This window comes from Schistocerca piceifrons, chromosome 5 (assembly GCF_021461385.2).
Source record: "Schistocerca piceifrons isolate TAMUIC-IGC-003096 chromosome 5, iqSchPice1.1, whole genome shotgun sequence".
Classification (NCBI taxonomy): Eukaryota; Metazoa; Arthropoda; class Insecta; order Orthoptera; family Acrididae; genus Schistocerca; species Schistocerca piceifrons.
The window spans coordinates 479,965,201-479,988,353 of record NC_060142.1 but is presented as its reverse complement, the minus strand read 5'-3'; the positions used below and the strand labels follow the sequence as shown (position 1 = coordinate 479,988,353).

At 38.5% G+C, this 23,153-nt stretch overlaps 1 protein-coding gene across 1 annotated transcript in view; it reads right to left on the bottom strand.

Annotated features, from left to right (window-relative positions):
* Nucleotides 1-23,153, bottom strand: part of LOC124798060 (histone acetyltransferase KAT6A) — a 105,128-nt gene that overhangs the window by 66,262 nt on the left and 15,713 nt on the right. Inside the window, 1 exon segment of the mRNA XM_047261289.1 lies at nucleotides 5,928-6,025. Coding sequence (XP_047117245.1) covers nucleotides 5,928-6,025 — 98 coding nt within the window.

The window sequence follows — 23,153 nt, the reverse complement described above, 5'->3', positions numbered from 1 at the left end:
GGTATAATTGCTAGCTATTAGTTACGTCTAGGAGGCAAAATATTTAGTACTGCTAGCAGACACACACAAACCACACTGTCCTTGCTGCAAGAACTTTTAGTTCTTGCTCAAGAACGAGAAAGGGAGAAGTTGGGGAACATTAAACAGGAAGAAGAGGCCACTCACAGCTGAAGATGAGAGGAACTACATGTTGTGAGAACAAGTCATCTGTAAAAGTGTTGGACATAGGTCAGAGGCAGATAAGACGACAACAACAACCTTCATCCATTAGGACATAGTGTCCTTCCACTATTGACAACACTATCAGCTGAATGCATAGTCTGTTCCTCAAAATTCTTTTACTTCTCATTACATAAACATTGTAAATAATGAAGTACTTTACTGACAAAATCTGAGCATCAACACATTACTAGGTCATTGTGGTGGTGAAAATTACGGCCACTAGTATGAACAGATTGCAATACAGTACAATAAACGGTGGGCCTTAGAAAGTGAAATGAAGTTTATCTCAGTCCACAACTACGAAACTATGTTCGTGTAAAAGTTTTCTTGCAACCTGTTACTAAATTTTACTACCCTATAAAGCTCTAGAGAGCACATATTTCTCATGTTATAACATTTTCTACCACAGATTATTCTAAAAATTAGGTTCAGTAGTTTAAAAATGTTCATCTGGTGCGAGCAGTTTGTAGGAATTCTCTGCAAGTAAGTTTCTTCACTGCAAACTGATGTACCTCTGGTAAGACTAGTATATAGGTCTAAATTGTGTTTCGCTTTCTCCTTTTAATAGCTCCATTTTTAAACAACTGAAACTTGTAGACGCAGTCTTGGTAAAAAATTTATTTGTACTGATAACTGCTTTTATTACATCAAGAAATATGCAGTAAAATTATTTTTAGCCAAGACTTAATATGAACATTAGCTTGATAAACTGCAGCTGTTCACACTATTTCACTTCAGAGATACATATTTTAATTTTTCTGGAAATAGCAGACCCACAGCTACACTTTACTGTTTTTATTTTATTTACTGAATTAGTTTAAAATGACACAAAAGTAAGCAGCTGAAATAAGATTTCAGTACCAGACAAACTGAGTAAGAATCAGCCACATAAGGAAAGAAATAAACATATTGAACGGCAGAAACAAAACAGAGGACAACAAAAGAGAATGATCAGTGATAGACTACCGTACAAGGAAAGAAATTTTAACACAGTAGGCTGAAGTAGTCTGGGATGACATATTTCTTTCCTTGAGACTAGTTTTAGGGCCACAACAGCTCCATTCTCAAGAACTCATTCTTGTGCTCACTCAACCTATAACCTAACATCATAACTGGGCAGTGATTTGGGGAGAAACTAGAGAGCATGCCACTGATGACTCACTCTTAATGTTAGAACAAGCATTTCTCTGACTATGTTTACAATTTATGTAAAGAAAGCAACCAGAAGGAAATTTAAATGCCAGGAAACCATTTTTGCATGCAACCAGTGTCAGAACACACTATTCCCACTATTTTTAAATGAATAAATAATGAATGTATCAACATTTCACTGATACTGAAAACTGACAAGAATTTAAAAAAGAAATTCCTGAACACATTTCTCGTGAACACCTTTGTAAGGGAATGAGACCTGTGCCATGGGAGATCTGGAAAAGAAGATAACTAGAGGCATTTGTAACATGGCACTCAGGATGCTGTTGATTACCAAATGGACACTTTGTATACAATTGGTTGGTATTTGAAAGAATAAGTGGGGAGGAAGTAAATGGTTCTGACAAGAAGCAACAGGTTAGTTTGCATATCCAGGAATCAGTAACTTTGTGCAGGTTGGAGCAGCTGAGTGAAAACTGTAGTCATGCAGAGATCTGAAGAAACTGAACACATTGTGGAATACGTAGGGTGTGGATTATCGTATTTATTCGAATCTAAGCTGCACTTGAATCTAAGCCGCATCTGAAAAAATGAGACTCACTAATCAAGGAAAAAAATTTTCCCGAATCTAAGCCGCACCTGAATTTTGAGACTTGAAATTCAAGGTGAGAGAAAAGTTTTAAGCCACGCCTCCAAATCGAAATAAAGTTGGTCCATTGTAACATGAGACACAATTTAGGTCGAATGGATTAAGATACAGCTACAAGTAGTTTGGGTTCGAGTCTTAAGATAAGCAGTTAAGCTTTACCAGGTAGCCATTGCTATGTTTCAGGCACTCCGCCCGGGTACCCTTCCTTTTACACGTGCTTTGTCTGGTTTGAATTAATTGCTTATTTTGCTTTGATCTGATAAGTGCCATTCTCTTTGCTGTAGGTGTTTACGTCACTCGAAGCTGAAAATGCATTATTGTACTGCGTGATGCATTATTTATCTCATTCTGGTAATGAGTGTTTACGACCTGTTGCCGTTCACGGCATGCCTTGCTTTTGTGAACACTCCCGCCGCATACAATAAAAGAGAGAGAGGAATTGTATCATTAGTGAAACAATGGCAAGAGACTGCTATTTGTTGTTACTTACACTGCTGCTTTCTTTGATAATGATCAACAAAAACCAAATAATGGACTGCATATGATAGAAAAAGTTCTGAACGAGAGTTTAGCGAAAATTTTTCTCCGTCTGAAAATCTTTGCAGACGCCTCTTTAGTACATTACATTCTGCACAGAAATTAGAGTCATCTTAGATTTAAAAATCTAGTCAGTTGCCGTGCTTCATTTCTGACAGTATCACTACTCAACATAAGAATAATACAAACATAAACATGAGATGATATGTATATTCTCCCGAGTTTGCTGTTGTCTCACTCTAGTTTCGTAGTTTATTAGGCAGACACAATTTAAATGAGATAGCAGCAAACACAAAAGAATCATGGCATTCACGATTCATGAAAGTTCCTATTAGCAACAATCTCTTGTCACAGGTAGGAAAAAATTCAGAACATAGAGTTGGACATATTGACATACATCCCGAACAGTCTTGCCAGTCGGATTTTCGTAGTAGATTTTTAGTGATGACTTCAAATGCAGAGTGTGTGGTTGTCTTCAGTCCGTAGACTGGTTTGATGCAGCTCTCCACGCTTTTCTATCCTGTGCATTGCAGAGTAGCAACACTTATAACATAAGAATGAAAATAAGTTAGAAATTAGACGCTGAAATTTAAAACAAAATTTTATTAGGTTTGTAATACATATTATACGAAATGTTTAAAATATCAGTCATGATTCTGAATCACTATCACCTGATTCTCTGTTGCTAATTTCTTCATACAGAGCATCATCCTCCGTACCATCTAATGCATTGGATATCGAACCTTTCTTAAATGCTTGTCGCACACACTGATTTGGAACAGACTTCCATGCATCATAAATCCACTGGCACACTTGCGACAAACTTTCACGTTTTACACGTCCTGTTGGTGTCAGCTGTCTGTTGCTTTTCGAAAGCCAGTCTGTGTACATGCGTTTAAGCTTCTCATCTTCTACCCCCCCCCCTTTTTTTTTTACTGACGCAGAGGTATTGGCGCCAGTATTTATTGTTGTGCCTGCAAATCACGCCTGTGTAGCGCTACATATATTCGACATCAGAAGTTAGTTGTGGCGGCACCTACCAACATTTTTCAGAACTTCCGCTTACTTTGCACTCGATTCTAAGCCGCAGGCAGTTTTTTTGGATTACAAAAACGAGGGAAAAAAATTGTGGCTTAGACTCGAGTAAATACGGTACATGTAGAGGCGAAACAATGGAACTAAAAATTGGATGAGAGGAAATGGCTCGATCCAATAAAAATTCTGATTTACTTTTAAAAACTGAACCTCCTTTGAGATAGATGTTAAAGGGAAAGATTAACAATATTTAAATTACCCACTGCCTATTCCCTTAGTGGTTATAGTTCAACTGGAGCTTCAGAGCCTCTGAGGAGATCAGAGGGCACAACAGAAAGTTAGAGTAATACACAAAAGTCTAAATGTAATTCCAGACAACTTTACGAAATAGAACCGGAATTTTGACTGAATTTTAAGGGTTCTTCGTCAGAACACTGCTACCTGCCTTATGATCAAGTCACAATGTAAGAGCTTATAAGAGTAGGAGAAGTACAGTACTGTCAATATGAACTTGCCATCAACTGTGATTAATAGCATCTAGCAATATGACCGGAAGATCCACCCTCCCTGTGACTACCCCTTACCAACATCCATAACATCCCAAAAAAAAAAAAAAAAGGATGTTAGACAGAAGACCAAGTCTATCAACCATTACATACCACGAGTCTAACTTTTCAGACTGTTGATTATGCAACTACTACGAATATTTACAGCTCAATATAAATCAATCTGAATGGCTACTAAAGGGTCTACAGAGGCCACCTTGATGAAGTAAGAAGCTTGTAGTGGTGTGTGTCTTCAAACCAAAGTAATTAAGTAATAATGATCTCCTCCTCATACTTCCTTCACTTCCCTCCATTACCAAATTGACTATTCCTTTATACCTCAGTAGGACTTTCTAACATGAATGTGTGTGCCAATTTCCAATTTCATACAGGTTTTTAACAGTCTTTGGGGCCAAAGGTTGAAAATGGTGTGCATTACATAGGTTTGAAGTAAGCTCCACTGATACACACACCCAGTCAGAACAATAAGCCATGTGAATAACCAAACTAAGTCATTAGTAAATACAAGACGACTTCCAGTGGAAATTCTTGTTTCAGTAGTAGCAAAAGGGAGAAAATCTACCTTAAATACATGGTTCATAACTACTAATTAACTTATCTGCATCTATTAATGATGTAACCTTACTTCCACTAACAATACTTCAGTAGCAATATTGCTTGTTCCCTTTCTGTTATCAATGAAGAGGTAGTTCTCTGCACAACTGATTTATCATCCTTCCTTCAATCTCTCTGTCTTATGCTAACATATTCCTACTTTTGAAACAAGACCTCTCACCTCATTGTCATAGTTTGACAACTTGGTTTAATATAATTCAATAGAGCAGCTAGTACAGATAAGCTTCATGAAACCAATCTGATTCAAATCATTTCATAACTTCAGGTTTTCAACCTCCTCACTTTATCTTATCTTACTTCATAAATTATCTCATGTAATGAGAAAAGAAACTTCCTTATAAATTTGGCATGCCACTTCCTTATATAAAACCCACAAATGCAACACGAATGGAAGAAATAGCTGATATGTTCTCGCTATTGCATACAGAGAGGACACCTCAGCAAGGCAAATCTTTACATTATTCAGTAAAAATATACAGATAAATTCTAAGCTTGCAATGGAAATGGTTTCCATAAAGAACTTTTGAAGCTGAAGGGTATGAGAAAATCACCACAGGTCAAATGTGATACATTTGGTAACAAATAAATGTACAATTTACTAAACTTAGTGCACAGCAACTGCTATAGGAAACCTCTTTCTTCTTTGATAAGCACAGTTACTTTTCATTAATAATGACACATTATACTTTTGGTTCGACTGCATTAAGAGTACTACAATCTGACAAAGTTCCACTGAGGAAACATCACTTTCTGCTAAATATTTTCACAAACTGTTGTCTGGATTATGGTCTGCCCTCAGAAGCTATTATGAATCTACAATTCATAAGCAACAATGAATCCCACAGAAATTTGGTCTGAAGGAGTTTAAACATATCCTCCTTTGAAAGTGGCTCTCACTGACAGTATCCTCTTCTTTAACATTTTCAGATAATTTATCGCCATTAAGATCAATAATTGGTTTGTGATACGAGCAAATCTATTAAAAGCTGAACTTATTGCATTTGGATTCCAAAGATCATTTTTTGCTATGAAAAGAGATGGAGAAAAAACAAAAAACAAATTTCTAAATGAGCAATTTGAGAGCAGTAAACTGTTCACCTACAAAATACAGCAATTTTATGACTGCAAAGTATTAATGTTGTACAACTCACCTAGCAAGTCTTTGGACTTCCTCGTGACTTTTTATTCCTCCATCAGGTGACAACAGAACACTGAGGCAGCGGAGAAGCTGTAGCGGATCAATGCGTGGCTGCAAAAGAAAAGGAGAATTATAACCAAATAGAAATGTGCTGCTGCAACTATTAAACACATAACACATGTAACATTCCTGTCACTGCTGAAAAGGTTGGACTTGCCTTATTGCTATGAGGATGATCACTTATGAGAGTAATAAAAAATGTCCCCATTTCAGTGTCTTATTTGTTGGCTTTTGTAATGCAAAGATTGGAAAAGAGAGAGTGTTATGAAATAAGGACTGAACAAATCACAGAAAACTGTTTGATGATTAACATTATGATCTACTCTCATGCTCTTAAATTAAGAATAATTGCAGAAGGTGGTGCCACACAATGTAGCACTACACAAAACTGGCGCTAATAGCATAGACAAATAGGGAACATACACGACACAGATCTGTAAGTCCACGGCATTGGTGATAAGCTGAGAAAACCGTTCCAAAACACGTGCTACAAAATGCCACTGTTTCCTGAGCATGTACCCCAACATCAATAAAGGATATGATCACTATGCACAAGTACAAAGGCTGCACAATGGGTTGGCATACTCTGGATCAGGTGGTCGAGCAGCTGCTGGGGTATAGCCTCCCATTCTTGCACCAGTGCCTGTCAGAGCTCCTGAAGTGTCGTAGGGGTTTGAAGACACGCAGAGATACGTGGACTGAGAGAATCCCAGACGTGCTCTACGCATTTTAGGTCTGGAGAACAGGCAGGCCACTCCATTCGCCCAATACCTTCTGTTTCAAGGTACTCCTCCACGATGGCAGCTCAGTGGGGCCATGCATTATCATCAATCAGGAGGAGGGTGGCACCCACTGCACCCCTGAAAAGGCGTACATACTGGTGCAAAATGATGTCCCAATACACCTGACCTGTTATAGTTCCTCTGTCAAAGACGTGTAGGGGTGTACGTGCACCAATCGTAATCCCACCCCACACCATCAAACCACGACCTCCATACAGGTCCCTTTCAAGGACATTAAGGGGTATTTGGTTCCTGGTTCACACCAGTTGAAAACTCGTTGAGAATCACTGTTCGGACTATACCTGGACTCGTCCATTAACATAACCTGCGACCACTGTTCCAATGACCATGTACTGTGTTCTTGATACCAGGATTTACGGGCTCTCCTGTGACCAGGGGTCAGTGGAATGCACCTTGCATGTCTCCGGGCAAATAAACCATGTCAGTTCAGTCGCCTGTAGACTGTGTGTCTGGAGACAACTGTTCTACTGGCTGCAGTAAGGTTCCGAGTAAGGCTACCTGCAGTACTCCGTGGCTGTCTGCAGGCACTGATAGTGAGATATCGGTTTTCTTGTGGTGTTTTACACTGTGGGCGTCCTGTACTGCAGCACATGGACACATTTCCTGTCTGCTAGAATCATTCCCATAATCTTGAGATCACACTTTGTGGCACACGGAGGGTCCGTGCTACGAACTGCTGTTTTTGACCAGCCTCCAGTCGCCCTAGTATTCTACCTCTCATAATGCCATCAATGTGTGTTCTTTCAGCCATTTTCAACACACAGTCACCATTAGCACATCTGAAAACGTCTGCACACTTACTCGCTGCACCATACTCTGGCATGCACCAACACACCTCTGCGTATGTTGACTGCTGCCAGCACCACTGTGCGACAACCTCAGGACAAATCACCACACGGTCATACCCCAAGGTGATTTAAACCTGAAAACTGCCCACCAGAGTGTTGTTTCACCATGTATCAGCATTATCCTTGATTTATGGGCATGAGTGTAGATGGCCACAAATCAAATTACACGAAGAAGGAAAGGAAGACTACAACCATCAAATTTGAAGTGGGCATCTAACTGTATGAAAACTGCTGCATGTCTGAATATTCAGAAAAACAAAAACAATATCAATCACACATAGCTAATGTAATATGGTCAATCATTATGACTGTAACTTGCACATTCCATGGGGACATTAAATGGTGTAACTACAAAGAAATTACCAAAATCAAGGACGAATGCAAGTACAGTATTCGTGACAAAAGTGTTTCAGTTATTTTGCAGACAAAAAGCAACAGACACATGAGACATGGCTGTTCATCAAGATACTTTTTTTAACTACTGTATAGAGGTGTTGTCGTAGCTTAGTATCAGCATAAAAAATATGGTGCCCAGGTGCCAGAGTTCCAAATCTCCTGAGAAACTATGGTTCTACTCTTTTTTAAATGAGGATGTATTCACTTTATAATCTGATTCAAATCGGCTGCCATTAAACATTGAAGGCATGATAGTGTGGCATTATTGTGTTATATACTGTCTGCAGGCAGCCACCACATTGCTCCACCCTCTGCAAGGGTAGTAAATCACTAAGTCTCTTGCCTCCTACAAGAATTGCAGGAATAATACAACACTCACGTACTGTATAAATTCCTTTAGCACCTCTATGCATATCAAAAATCTGTTCTTAATCTTTATTAGAGCTGAGGCTGGAGACACTTTATTTGGGATTTTTGCCCATTCTCATTTTTATTTATCTATTATAATATTTAAAAGATTGGTTGAAAACAAAAGACAATGTAATCTATTTACACTGCCTGTACAATATTGTCAAAATTTATTTTTCAATACCCGATTTTCATCCTTTTGGATGGTTATCATTATATAAACATTTAGAAGGAATTCTTTCACCAAGGATGAAATAACACGTATGAAGATTTCAACAAAAGGTTTTGTAAATAAAATTAAAGTCAAGAAAAATGAGTAATGTTTACATCTGCAATAACATGAATGAAAAGATAAAATGCAAAGGAAAAACATTACCATACATAAAAATAATTCAAATCACATGGACACAAATGGGGGAAGAAAAGAAAGAAAATTTAAGTACAAACTGAAATCTGAAATCAGTTAAGTTCAGATAACTGAAATGATGCATTACAGCATTAGAAATGAACAACTTTTATTAAATAACAGAATTAAAATAACGATCATGAGGATGGAGGGTGGGGGTGGGCTCGACGGAATGTGCCAGGACTCGAACCGAACCAACAATTGTTTTGAAATTAGTGATACTGTCAAGGGTCTAGTCGAACACAAGACACTGAAATTCTTTTTTGGCGATCACCCACACACTAAGTTCAATAGATGTAGAGTGGTACCTGGGACCCTAAACCTACACTACCATATAGGTGGTTTCAAAAAATCCCTCTCATCTCCGTTGACCCCTCCTTGTTAGATGAGAGCTTGCAGATACAATACTTTGCACACTGGAAGTGGAAAAACAGTGGAATCCAACAACACCAGACTTCCACTGACGTATTTGAGGCAGGAGCAATTCAAAATGCTCGCTGTCAAATGCCAACATGGAAAGCAGGACTATAAAGACCACAGAGTGAACTTCGGAATGAATCCTTTAGCCTTCATTAATGTACTGATTAGGTGAAACTACTATAGAAAACCGAGGCCTCACTAAGCCTTAACATGCGGGTTTTGCAGACATACTATCACATCAAAGAGTGTACTATGATAAGAACTTACATGATGTGTGTGGCATTCAATATTATATATTCCTCAGGTAGCCTCCAATCAACTGTTTCAGGTCATGTAGCTTGTTTGGAAATTTTCACTAGTCAGTACATTCCACTTGACAAGTTTCTGCATGTATAACTGGCTGTGACAGTGTTTTGTGTAGACATGCTAAGAAACAACAGCTCTTCACAACTAAATACGGCCTTGCAAAGATGTAATGTCAGGACTAGGATTGTGGTGCTTCCAAGAGTTGGGCATTGGGGGCATAACATGCCACCTCGTATCACAGATGTGGATAAGAGTGTTGCAGGGAATTGGATAACTGTAGGATCCCAGATACACTACCATTTGTGGAAATTGCAACACCAAGAAGGAAACACACGAATTCAATTTATTAATAACACAGGTTAGATACATGACGAGTAACAAATGATTACCCTTTCAAATCTGTACATGTCCTTTGAGCCTTACTTTTCAATATGTTGTGTGGCCACCATGCACTGCAATTAAAACTGCAATAGGCCATGGCATTGAATCAATAAGGTTCTGAATATGTTACTGTGACACTAGTTACTGGAGGACAGTGACGCATCAGGTACTGACCAACCACATCCCAGACATTTTCGAATGGCGACATGTCTGGCAAACGCGCACACCAGGGAAGCAATGTTACTCGTCACTTTTCGAAGAGGGCGTGTACATTCTTCGCAATATTTAGCCAGGCACTGTCCTGTAGAAATGTGGCCTGTGGAGACGCCTGAAGGAGGAGTACCTCAGGCTCCACAACTTCTGTTAGGTACCAGTTGCTGTTCATAGTGCCTGCAAAACGTACAAGGTGAGATTGGTTGTTGTAACCAATGGCGTCCCAAACCATCACACCTGGCATTTGTCCACTATGCTGCTCCACAATGCAGCCCTCCAGGTTGCGCTCGCCACGGTACCACCAGACATGTATGCGCCCATCAGTATAGGACATGTTGAATTGGGACTCATCCGAAAAAAATTACATGTTGCCACTCAGCACCCTCGTGAAGTGTTCATGTGCCCATTGCAGTCAGAGGAGCTTGTTGCTTCTGGACAATGGAAGCCAACATAATGGCATGTGAACAACCAGTCCAACCTGCAGCAGATGGCAACAAACTGTCGATACAGACAAGTTCACACCTGTTGCAGCACTCCAGCGACAAGCCAACATTTTGGATGACGCTGTATGGTCCGTAATGGCCATGCGAACAAGATGACAGTCATCCCGTGCTGTGGCCATGTTCCGTGGTACAGTTCCTGCTCTCTGCTGTCTACAACCTTCCTTTATCCACTGCTTCCACACACACATCAATGTCGTAGCAGCACGCCTGTGCGAGCCGAATGTCACGGTATGACAACCCCGTTTCTCAGAGACCGAAAAATCTGCCCCGTTCGAACTCGCTCACATGCCAATATGGCTCCCTTTGACATCGGCGAGACATACTGGCACTCACTGTATTGTTTCCACCTTGTGTGCAGCTCTGTACTGACTACACTACGAGCAACACCGACCCTATTGGACCGACACGAGCGGGCTCTGCTCGGCCGACGTGTACCCCATCTCATGCAAAATTTATCACGTATTGCTTCCACACCCGTTGCCACTCTCTTCAAGGGTGGCGCTACTCAGGTAATTGCTTCTTGGTTTTGCACTTTACACAAACGGCAGTGTAGTTGTTTGTGGCATTTTGCAATAAGACAAAGAAGCTGTGTTTGTTGAAATCTCATGGGAGGTAATACCATGTAGTTCCAACCTAATACCATTTCCGTGGGATCGTGTGACACTATTAAGCAGTAGCTGAAGGACATCACTATCTTTGTCAATGGCCTCATGACAGGATGTTATTTATAAATACCACAAAATATTATTAAGTATTTACCAGGTATAACTAAAACTAAGTCTGGAAACACGTAATCTTCAGTAATGGACCTGCATTTTCTCCAACTGAAGCCGGACTGCTCCATGTAGGCCTCAAGGAGCCAAACTCAGTTTTTGTAATGCCTCTACCTCAGCACGATGCTCTAATGTTCATGTCACTGGATGGGGACATGTATCACCTGCGAGACTGTAATGCTTTCTGTATTGATACTATCACCAGAATTGATAGGTAACTTCACAGAATGTCCAATGTTACCTTCATTAGGGAGTGATATCCATTATATGCGATTAAATTGCAGCACTGTCAATCCTCCACACAGGAAACTATGACGTAGAACTAATTTGTTGGCCTACAGAGGCACATTACTTAGGACCGACTATATAAAGCATTTCACCTTAGATTAACACAGAAAATGATCTCAGATCATTTGCGGATTGTATCACTGTAAAGTAGGACAAACTTTGGCAAAAATTCGTGGATTGAAGTTGGGTTCAGAATGTAATCGTCAGTTCAGATGCAGTCACATTGCAAAACAATTTTATTTTGTGCAGGTACAAATGAAATAACAAAGAAATTGTTATAAACATGTAAATGTCACTACACCACTCCTACACTGCTGAACCTCAAAATGTATTTTTCAATCTTAAGGTTACGTAAAGGAAATTATCAGCTATGTATATTATAAATGCAGACAATAGTTGAACCCATAACAATACTTTGAGACATCTCATAATTTGACAGACACTCAGTGGCATAGTAAGAAAGGAAAATTCGAACATCTGCCATGAACAGTGAAGTACGTGCATTTTGACACCATTACTTAAGTACACTCTCTCAGCTTGAGTAGCAGTAACTACACAATGTGTTTTAATTTTTTTTAACTACCAAAAATGTGCATAAGCTTCTATGAGTACTATGCCAACACTGATAAATGATGCATAAGTTAAGTACAAAGCAAGTTCTTTAACAATGTGTTTCAGAGATTGCTCGTGGTGGAGTTTCAGTAGCTTAAGAGGTTGCCATCTAGCTTACAGTGCAGGGTGTCACAGGTTCAAACCTAGGTCAGTTCCTGGATTTTTTTTCTCCATTTGATACTAGTATCTTTATTGGGCTAATCAAAGATTATTGTAACAACACACTGTTTTAAAACCGCTCTACTTTTCATTTTCCAAATGTTCTGCACCACTGTAGTGGGCAGCATTCTGTGTACCTACATAGTGTGAATTATACTGTTTCCTTTCGTCCAATGTGTCTACTGACAATGACAAAGGACAAACCTATTTTTGGCATCAAACAACCTATTTTTTGGAATTAAATGAAAAATAATTTAAGCTGATGATTTACTGATTATTAGCTGTTGACAGCACAGAACACTGAGAAAGTATCTGCCAAAAACAAGCAGAAGAATCCAGCCACTGACTCCCATGCACATGCTACTTTTAACATTATGATTTTACGCCACAGGAAGCTTTTAGGTGGTGGCTGCCAATTCACTTAAAACAGATGTAGCAACAGCTTGCATAGCTGTGCACATGGTATCAGCCTGCACTGCCTCACTGAAGAAAGAATTAATTGAAATGCCCATGGGCAAAAATGACGTGAGAAAACCCAGTGTTATTTTACCATACACCAGCAGTTTGTTTACCTGGTGATGTAAGCACTATTGACTGTTCTCTTATCCCCATAGAATCCCCTGGTTGAAAAAAGTGAATAGACATTTAGGAATCATTACCGATAGTTTTCGTTAAAAGTTCAAGCAATCCCAGATGCTAGCTTAATTAAAGCATATTAAAATGTGCACAAGGCACCACACACACCAAAGGGACGAAAATCTGCCCATGAAGAAATTTCAATACCAACAAAATAGGAAAACAACAAAACAGGTGTCACAACGTAATGACTGGAATTTATAAACAATTTATTAGCATTAAGACAGTTACACATATTGCTTGTTGGTCATAGTAATTTTATCAGTTTTTTGTTTGTTTGCGTTCTATTGTCTTTATGCTCAACCAATACGATTTCTAGGAATAAATCTTTATTGTCATGACACCTTTGATTATAAATACTATGTAGCTACAATGTACAATTAATGTCTGCATTCAAAGTGAGATAACAGCATCAATAGTAAATTTTAGCAGTGTTGTCAAGGCTGTTTTGTGCTAGTTTAGATCAATGATGAACCACCTCCAGTTGATCCAATTTTAGTTTTATACAATTGAGCCGAGTCCTGAACAGAGTTCAATTTCGAAACAAATGTCAAAATTCACCTCCAGTCAGCAATGTTTATACAATAAGCCCTTGAATTGCATAGTAAAGGTATCAGTTGAGGTAAGAAACACAGGCTATAAGTAGTAACTTTGTTTTCCCACATCAGCCTCTTTGGTTACGTCATGGCAGGAAAGTTTGCACTGAATAGGATTATTCGTTAATCATATAGTATCATCATGAAATCGCACAATGTAGCTCCCAGTAGTGGTGCCTTAACTAAATACAAACCTGCAGTTAACAGGAGACCTTTTAAAATCCAAAATTATTTCTTAAACCTAACAGTGCAGCACCAAAACAATTTGGATCTTAATACAGATAACAGGTGAGTCTCTTGTGGAGTAATGGTGCAAAAATATTTTTCTTACTTTGAGTACTGATGTATCAATGCATGCAGGTCAAGTTGGTAACAACCACAGGATGTTCTCCACCTCACATAAAACCACTTATTTTCTCTTATGTAAATATCTTAGGTATCTATCCCTAGTTACAAACATGGCAGATGAATGAGAGAAAAACTGTTGCATGTACTTTACAGATTTATTATGAAGCCTTCAATTAAGACACACAAAAGTTTTTATGCAACAATGGAAAAAACAGTAATGAGCACATAAAAAATTTAAACTGAATCGTACCATAAAGTTGAAATTTTTAAGCTACTCTTCAGCAGGCAACTATAATCTCTGCAGTCTCTCCTCACTGACCAACAATCTGACATGAACCAACAGCAATAATAGTCTATTGGATATTGTTTTACCACAATTAAATTAGAAAATATATGTGCTGTGTTGGAGAAAGACTGGTCATGTTGTTAAGGTAAATAGAATAGTTCAGTGTCTTTATCACTAAGAAGCATCAGACAGCCCATATGCATAACAACCGAGTACATCCAAGACACTGGGCCGTTCACATACTAATGTCATGGGTGTAACATGCATATTTCGAATAGATAAACTTTGCTGCCACTACGGTCACTGCCACAGACGAAAATGGACCACAGTACAGCAAATCACTCCCCATTCCAATGCAACATGTGAGCAGTCATGCCACTGAGAGCCCTGCCTCACTATGGGGTACAAATGCTAGCACTAAACTCATGTGCCTCTGCCCACAGCACAACAAAGGACACAGGGGCACTAGTAAACAGCCACACCCTATTCTTAAAAAAATTTAACTCTCATGTACAAAACAGCTTCAAACTTCTGATTGCATTACAAATTAGCTAGTGTGTTAAATATTTGAAGTGAGAAAAGTTTACAAAAGAGTTGAAATTATGGTTCACGATTAATGGAATCCACTAAATGCTCTTATTAGGGAACACTGGATACATATAATCTGGGCAATTTGCCATCCATTTAAAACCAAAGATAGTTTTCACACACCTCCAATGTCATACAATCATATAATTTTGCAGGTAAATTCACACCTGATGTCAAAGTTTTATGGAATAAACAACGAGAAAGTAGTAAGTGAAACTTTTTTCCTCTCTCTCTCTCTCTCTTTTTGTAAAGGTTTAAAATTACGTGTAAGGATTTTCAGATGTTTCTAAGTGCACTCTTTCTCAAATACAGGATGAATAAAGTCTAGGTAGTGTGTGCACTGTGAATTAAGCTGCCTCAAGATTTTATATAAAACACAGCTTCCGATGTTCATATGTGACATTGTATTAAACCTTTCATATAAAATTATATCTCTTAATGAGTAGATTATGACAGAACTTTAAATTCGGTCAGTCATTATATGAAATACTGAAAAAAATCAAAATTTTTGTTGCCCCTGGAAACCATTAAACAAACTGCAACTGGGTCCGTGCACCATGAACCAGGCTCGCAATTTAGCAATAGAGAGAGGAGCACCACCATTGGATACACAACATTTTGAAAAGGTGATCTGGACAGACGATTCACAGTACACCTTTGTACAAGTTGACAGCAGGATATAAGTAAGAGCAAAACCAATTGAGGCAACACATCTGCTAAAATTGCAAGAAGATGACATTTGGTGCGAGGACATGTTATACAGGCTTAAACTTAATAATTGATACATTAATAACCTCATCAGCAAATGGTACAGAAAAACTATCTGATCACAAACATTCATTTGTTGGCCTACAGCATTCCAAAGGTGACCTGTATTATCAGCAAGACAATGCAATGCGGTCTATCAGGTTACTTCACCTCAGTTGTAATGAGGATGGCTGGGACACATTTATGGGTGATGTTAAACCTGTTTCACAGTTTTGACCAACATCAGAGAGTTATAAGTTGTGTTTTTAGATGATACTGATCAAGATGGCTTCCCATCTGTATTAGTGCCTTCTGGAGCTAATGACAATATGTCACCACCATTCTATATCATCCTAGAGGGATGTGTGAGAATCAATTTAGAAATATGTCTAATAACAAAGACTACAATTTTTTTGTAGTTCTGAGTTCTCTGACAAACTTGGTCTACTCTTTTTCTCTTCCAATGTTGAGAAGATTTTTTTTCATCTATATATGCCATTTTTATACAATTACTGGAAGCCATTATACAAGTCCAGATATCTCCCCCCCCCCCTCTCTCTCTCTCTCTCTCTCTCTCTCTCTCTCTCTCTCTCTCTCTCTCTCTCTCTCTCCATGCGTTGACCAATTTTTTCACACACACACACACACACACACACACACACACACACATTCTGTATTTTCTCTGTCCATCCTTCTGATGTAGTGTCAAATTTCAAGCACTTCCTGTCTATTCATAATCCAAATCTGGCTTCTACAATGCCAATACTTAGTGATAAACTGCTTTGCCACTGCAATGAGTACAGACTTGTAGTCCTGTCACAAAGAATTCATACAGGAGAACACATCTTTTTGGTCACCCAATCCTCTCTGCACAATCAATGTACACATCAAACACATTTGCACCTACTGAACTAATACCTGCCTTGTTCATATTCTATTGTAATGTGATATTAAATAATCTTAGTTGAATACAAAAAACAACTTCATTCGTCACAATTTCAGCAGATTCTGCACAACTTATTTTGACTAGCAATCATGGTGCTGTGAACCGAAAAGTAACCATTCAGTCCAAAATCATCAGGTATTGCAACTGTTGATACTGTCACTGTAGAATGTTTCTCCTTGTTGACAGAACCACAACCTCGTCCCTGCTTGCATCACTTCATCACCATCAAAAAAAGTTTTGGCAACACATGAAATGTGGACGAGGCCAAGACGGAACAGTCTGCAGGACAGCTGATGACAGTGAAACCAATGTGTGTGCTTGTTACAGATGTCACTGTGCTCATGTGCATCGTGGCATTGTCACGTTGAAGGGAAAGATGACTGCAAATATATGGACGTGAAGAATAAAGATGTTTTGCTGTCATAGTACCAATATCTGTAGCGTGTTTGAAAATCAATGTTACAACCCCAATCATCCAGCAAACAGCAATTCCAGATGTGATACGTTTTATACTCCCTTTACACTACCAACCCAATTACACCTTCAAACAGCAACTTTAATTATTTATTCTACAATTACAAATCTACCAGTGTTTCCAGCTTACTCTAGTCATTTTACTGGTAGTAAAGTATTAGTGTTGCTGTGTGATTCTGAAGCCTATTTTGCATTTAAAAAAAAAAAACCATTAATAACAAAGTCCTCTTCCCACACTAGCTACATCTGAACCATTATGTTTTAGGTTTAGTCTCCCATGTGAACACTTCAAGGTACAGAAGACGAAGGGAAAGATTGACTACAAGCTACGCTTACCATACCAGACGATCATTCCTGTTGCTGGGAAGGTTCCTAAATCCTGGGAAAAATATTACTGTACAGCACCTACATATCAGCTTTTTGAAAGACATTTTACAAAACTGAGGATAGTTAAGGGAATGTGCACTTTGAGACAGGCTGTGTACCTATCTCCCCCCCCCCCCCCCCCTTCGTCTCTCACGGCACACGCACCCAAAAATCAAATACAAGTTGGTCCAACTATAGACCATAACTTGAACTGGTACTAGCGTATGACGCACTACAAAATAACTTCTACCAGAAGCAAGACTGCCATTTGAAAAAACATAAGCTATATGAAAAAGCTTTTAGTTCCTCATTACGAGTTGCTAAAGACATAACTACACAGACAATGCAATCCCAGCTGCCTTAAAAAAGTTCACTTCAACACTATTAACATGGTATCATACCACATATTTAATTGCAAAGAGATAGAATTACCGAGACCAAAATGAGCAATTTCTCATCCACAGCATTTGTACGAGGAACTTACAAAATGTTTTTAATCACAGAATACAATTTTGAACAGCCAAAATGAAAGTAACACAACTTTATAGGAGTGTCAAAACAACAATGAAAATTTTCTTGCACAGTTGTGCACAGCATTCATATTTCATTCATAACTGACAGGCAATGTATAATTCACATATGAAAAAATATGTTTCCTGTTGTACCTGTGAGGCTTAGAGAGACTGTCTGTCAAAGGAGAAACTAATAAAAGTTTGACTTCCGTTATCATATCTGCTGCCGCGAACGAAAAATCGTGCACATTCAGTTTATCAGCAACGTCTAACAATAATTCATTTCATCCGATTATCATAAGTATCGCAATAGTATCACTGAAGTTCTGTACATGCTAGAGACACACAAGACTAATGTATAAAGAGCCAAATGTTAAGCAGAGCAAGGAGTTCCACATAACTTCGATATCTGACATACATCACGACTAACTGACTATTACATTCTGGATCTTATCATTCACCGACAGGTATCACACGATTCAGGATACATGCAGTCACACTAAACTACTTTATGCACAGGATAAGCTATTTGTTAAATTCTGTAATTTTGAGAAAAATTTTTTTTATTCTCAACAGAATATCTGACACGATCATTTACTTTGAAGTTTTAAACTATGCACCAGATTAGTATTCAAAGCTGGATCTTTCTCTTTCACAGGCAGTGCATTACCAATTATGCCATCTCACCATCCTCCTCTGACTGAACTGAAGCTCCAACACATAGGAGCAGTTCTTAAGATGGTTAGGTTCTGTGCCAATGTGGGCAGTAAGCTCAGATGGCCTAATTGGTAGCCAAGTGGCCAGGATCCAAGCTCAAGTTCTAATCCTGCAAAGTGAAGTTGCAAAGCTGTTTCTCAGAAATCATGGTTTTATCAAGATTGAATCATACTATGAGTCATTCATTTTCAAATTTCTATATTTTCCAAAGTATTACATGTAAGAATATTATTGATGCACGAATAAAACTGTAAATTCACTAAGTTTGCATCGTGCCCACCAGATGGCATTGCAAGTGTGGTGGCTTGACAAAATGGCAACAAAGCAAGAACAGATTTTTCATTTGTCAGAATAAGCAAATTGTTTATTTGCTACAACAGCGCAGTGTGCATTAAAAACATATCTTTTTTTAAATCAACAGTCCATGCAAGCCATCAACTGAATATCACAGTAACCTGCGGGGAAGATTTCGCAACAGTAGTTACATTTCATACTGTAACAGTTGCAGCTCGGCAACAATTAAAACCGGATTATTATGGCTGATGCCTTCAATTTTGCATCGTAATGGTGAAAATAAACATTTCACCTTCGAATTATTCGCCCCCGGTAGCTGAGTGGTCAGCGCGACAGAACGTCAATCCTAAGGGCCCGGGTTCAATTCCCGGCTGGGTCGGAGATTTTGTTCGCTCCGGGATTGGGTGTTGTGTTGCACTAATCATCATTTCATCCCCATCGATGTGCAAGTCGCCAAAGTGGCGTCAAATCGAAAGACTTGCACCGTGCGAACAGTGTACCTAACAGGAGGCCCTAGTGACAAGACATTTACATTTTTAGCTCCAAGATGAGGTTCAGTGACAAAGTGATCTTCCATTTATCTAGAAAGATTGTCACAATGAGAGAGGGTGGTGACAGAGGGGTCCGAACCCTGTTTTTTCATATCCTCTTATAAAATGAGCAGGCCTCGCAGAGAAAGAGAATTATATTCCTGTAGAGTATATGACAATTGACAACCAAGGCTCAAGAACACTTACCCCCCCCCCCCCCCCCACTCAATGAACTTTAAAAATAAGCAGTGTCCTGAAACAATATAGTATGTTATATGCACTTTCACTGCTGTATTTGAGTGTTTGGTGATTTTGTTTTACGGGCATTAGCATTAGGCTGTAGTCCACACCATATTTCTCTGATAATGCTGGAGATATCATCAGATGCCGTATCAACTCAGAAAGCAGTTATACTCTCATAAAAGCTCAGTAAGCTGAACTGTTTGGGTGTACAGATACTTAGAAAACCAACGTAAAGTCTAAAGAAAGCATATTCACACGGACGCACAATTTCACAAAAACTTCTACCACCATCCCAAAAAGCAAACTTGATAATACAAGAACTGACTTCAGAAGGATGAGCTACCCTGACAAACAAACAAATGGACGACTACATCCTGAAAGATCTGGAGATTATAGTGAAAAAAGAAAAACTAGAAAGTTCTCCTTCTCATAAAATCGGTCACAGATCACATCAACAGAACACTCTTAAGGCACAGTATGACATAGTGCTTAAACCTACAAGAAAGCTACACAAATATTTGAACACCATGGAGAACCTACAAAAGTCATTTGCCACAGCCAGGGTACATACAATCTCTTGCACATGTGTATGCAGGAATTACAACAAAAACAGCTTTAAGAGAAGAGGAGGAGGATTGAAATCAGACAAGTAGTGGGTCTAAGTACTAAATAAATCATCATAACAAGTCGGCGCAACTACGCGCAATCTTAGGCAGCGGTCTGATGATTTCACAAACTGAACGATACCTGAAAATACATTAACAGTTCCATTTCCTCGGCTTTTAACTGCTTTCTGGGCTGTTCTAGCCTTTTATGTCTCCTGCATTGGAAGATGAAAAATCAGACCGAAATAAGTCTTAGATCACGGCCCAATGCTCATAAAAAAAAAGGCAAAATTGTAGTATTATTGTTATTCCTATTAAAAGAATTGGCAGAAATTAACTACTCACAACTATTTTACATGTATGCCACTTGCAAGACTCTCACAAAATGAAGATGGAAAATTTGAACAATACGAAACGACAATTCACGCTTTTCATCCAATAAATAAATTGCTGCAACATCACCTCTGTTACAGGAAGTTTAACTTACGTGTCGTATATTCCACTCAAATGTTAATGTTTGCTTATCTCCATGATGCTTAATAATGGAAAGACTGATGACACCATGTGTCCAAAACTACCAGAAGCTGTGTCTTACAAGCATTCAAAAGGAGTTGACAGATAAAAAACTTGAAGATCATGTTCTATTAAAGGATCATTTGACAAAAGAGTGTGTTCTGAATTCAGATGTTCTTCAGAAACTGACTGACAAACCTACAAGATGACAATTTCTGAAGTAGGTAGCCAAGAACCGACTAACATTGCTTAAATTTATGATAAAAATAATGCCTTTTCTGTCAAGAAAATTTGAAGAGAACAATCAGATAAATGCCAACCAGAATTAGCCAAATATTCTCCAGTACAAAGAACAGCAAACATTCCATATGTGCAGCACGGCTTGGCCAGAAATGAAAGTAATAATTGTGAGCTCAAGATGGCCAAGTCTTTATAAAAAGATAGCACTTTTGGCACAGGCCAGGCAAGAAATCAGCCATTATTTACACTAGCACAGTTTCCTAGCAGCAGTTGGCGTAGCAGAAAGGTTACAGAATAGTAATCTGAGGGTTCACTCTTTGCAAACAAACTTTTATTCTGATAAATCTTACACCATCACAACTCGCATGCTTGACTATATATTTTTCACAACAGTCTCATTGTGTTCTCACAATATTTTCAAAACATTCATCTAACTCAGTTGAGAGATAATGAGTAAATGAGTTCTGCAGCTACAGGTAGCCATGGTCCCACTGGCCAATTTTATCTGCACTGGTCACCTACTGTTCACATTCAGCAGCCATAGACTGTTCAAAGCTTAAAATGAAGCTAACGGAATACAAAGTCCTGTATACTTTAATTTCAATCCTTTTTGCAAATTTGCAATCCCATATTTTTCTTTGCCGATCCTTTTCATGCATTTCATGAAAATATTAATAAATACAATATGCTGAACAATATTTTGGTTTATTTGCATTGTACGAAACTTAAAAGTTTAAAATAAAAATGATTTCCACATATGGATTCTGTACCATGACCCTCTGATTACTGTTCTGTGCCCTTTCCGCTGGGCCACCTGCCGCCTTGAAACTAGGCTAACAAAATTGGCTCATGCCTCACCTGAGCTGCACCAAAATTGTTATTTTTTTCTAAACACTTGGGCATCTTCTAACTCTATCATTTCTGGCCAAGCCCTGCATATATCATTAACTTGGACGAAAGTGTCGATCACAAATAGGTACAGTTCCCTTGAAAGGCAAACTCCATGTCCTATGACAAAAGGTGGACACCTTTTATTGTGTAAAAAAAAGTAAGTTTATTTTTGTCCTAAAATGTTAATGAACTTTCACGTGCAAGAAGCCATCAGGAAAGAAAAGATTCTTAAAGTATCATTGTCTCAGACAAATTTGAGACAAGTACCACTGAAAACAACATATAATGTGATCATTCTAACATCAACACATCAGAAAATATCCAGACTGACTACAATTTTGTTTTCAACACCATCTTCCAAGCAGTTGTAAAGCAATGAGATCAAACTTCTTCAGTCTGATATAAATGTGTGAGGTTTTTTTTTTAAGTGTGCTCAGTTTCACAAAATAAAGTTAAGTAAAATTCCCATGTTGTAATAACGCAGCATTCTCCAATCATCTACCATATATAAATGTGTGAGCTATGAACAGAACAGATCAAGTACACAATATTAACACGAAATCCAGTTTATGGACCTTTAATTTCTTTTTGTAAAAAGAAACCGTAAGTGACAAAAAAAAGTCAATGGAATGAATTTTCATGGCTCTGGAGTTTTCATCCTATTCCATGTTTCTTAGTTCACTGTATTACCATAATTTGCAATATTTCTAGTTTAAGGCTGTGTCAACATTAACTGTACGACCATCATTAGTAACGAAAAATTTTTTGACGTCTGACACACATACAACCTATTCACAGCCATGTCAAGTGAGAACTGTGACTGCAACCACCTCTGCAACACACACTAGTGGTTGCAGGGATTTTGGTAGGTACAAGAAATGTTCACCACGACTTCCTGCAGGATCCATAGCTGACTAACATTAGTTCCGGCAAACAATGCATGAAGGATGGTGGTAATGTATCTTCTGTGCTCTCCAGTAACCTTACATACACAACTGACATCTGCATTCAACAAAAGTATTTTGTTTGCATCCATATACAAGATGGGATACAGAGGAAAGAAGGAAGGTACACAGACAGGCTTTGGAAGGACGACACATCAACATCCCATTCTTGTATCTCGTCTCTTGA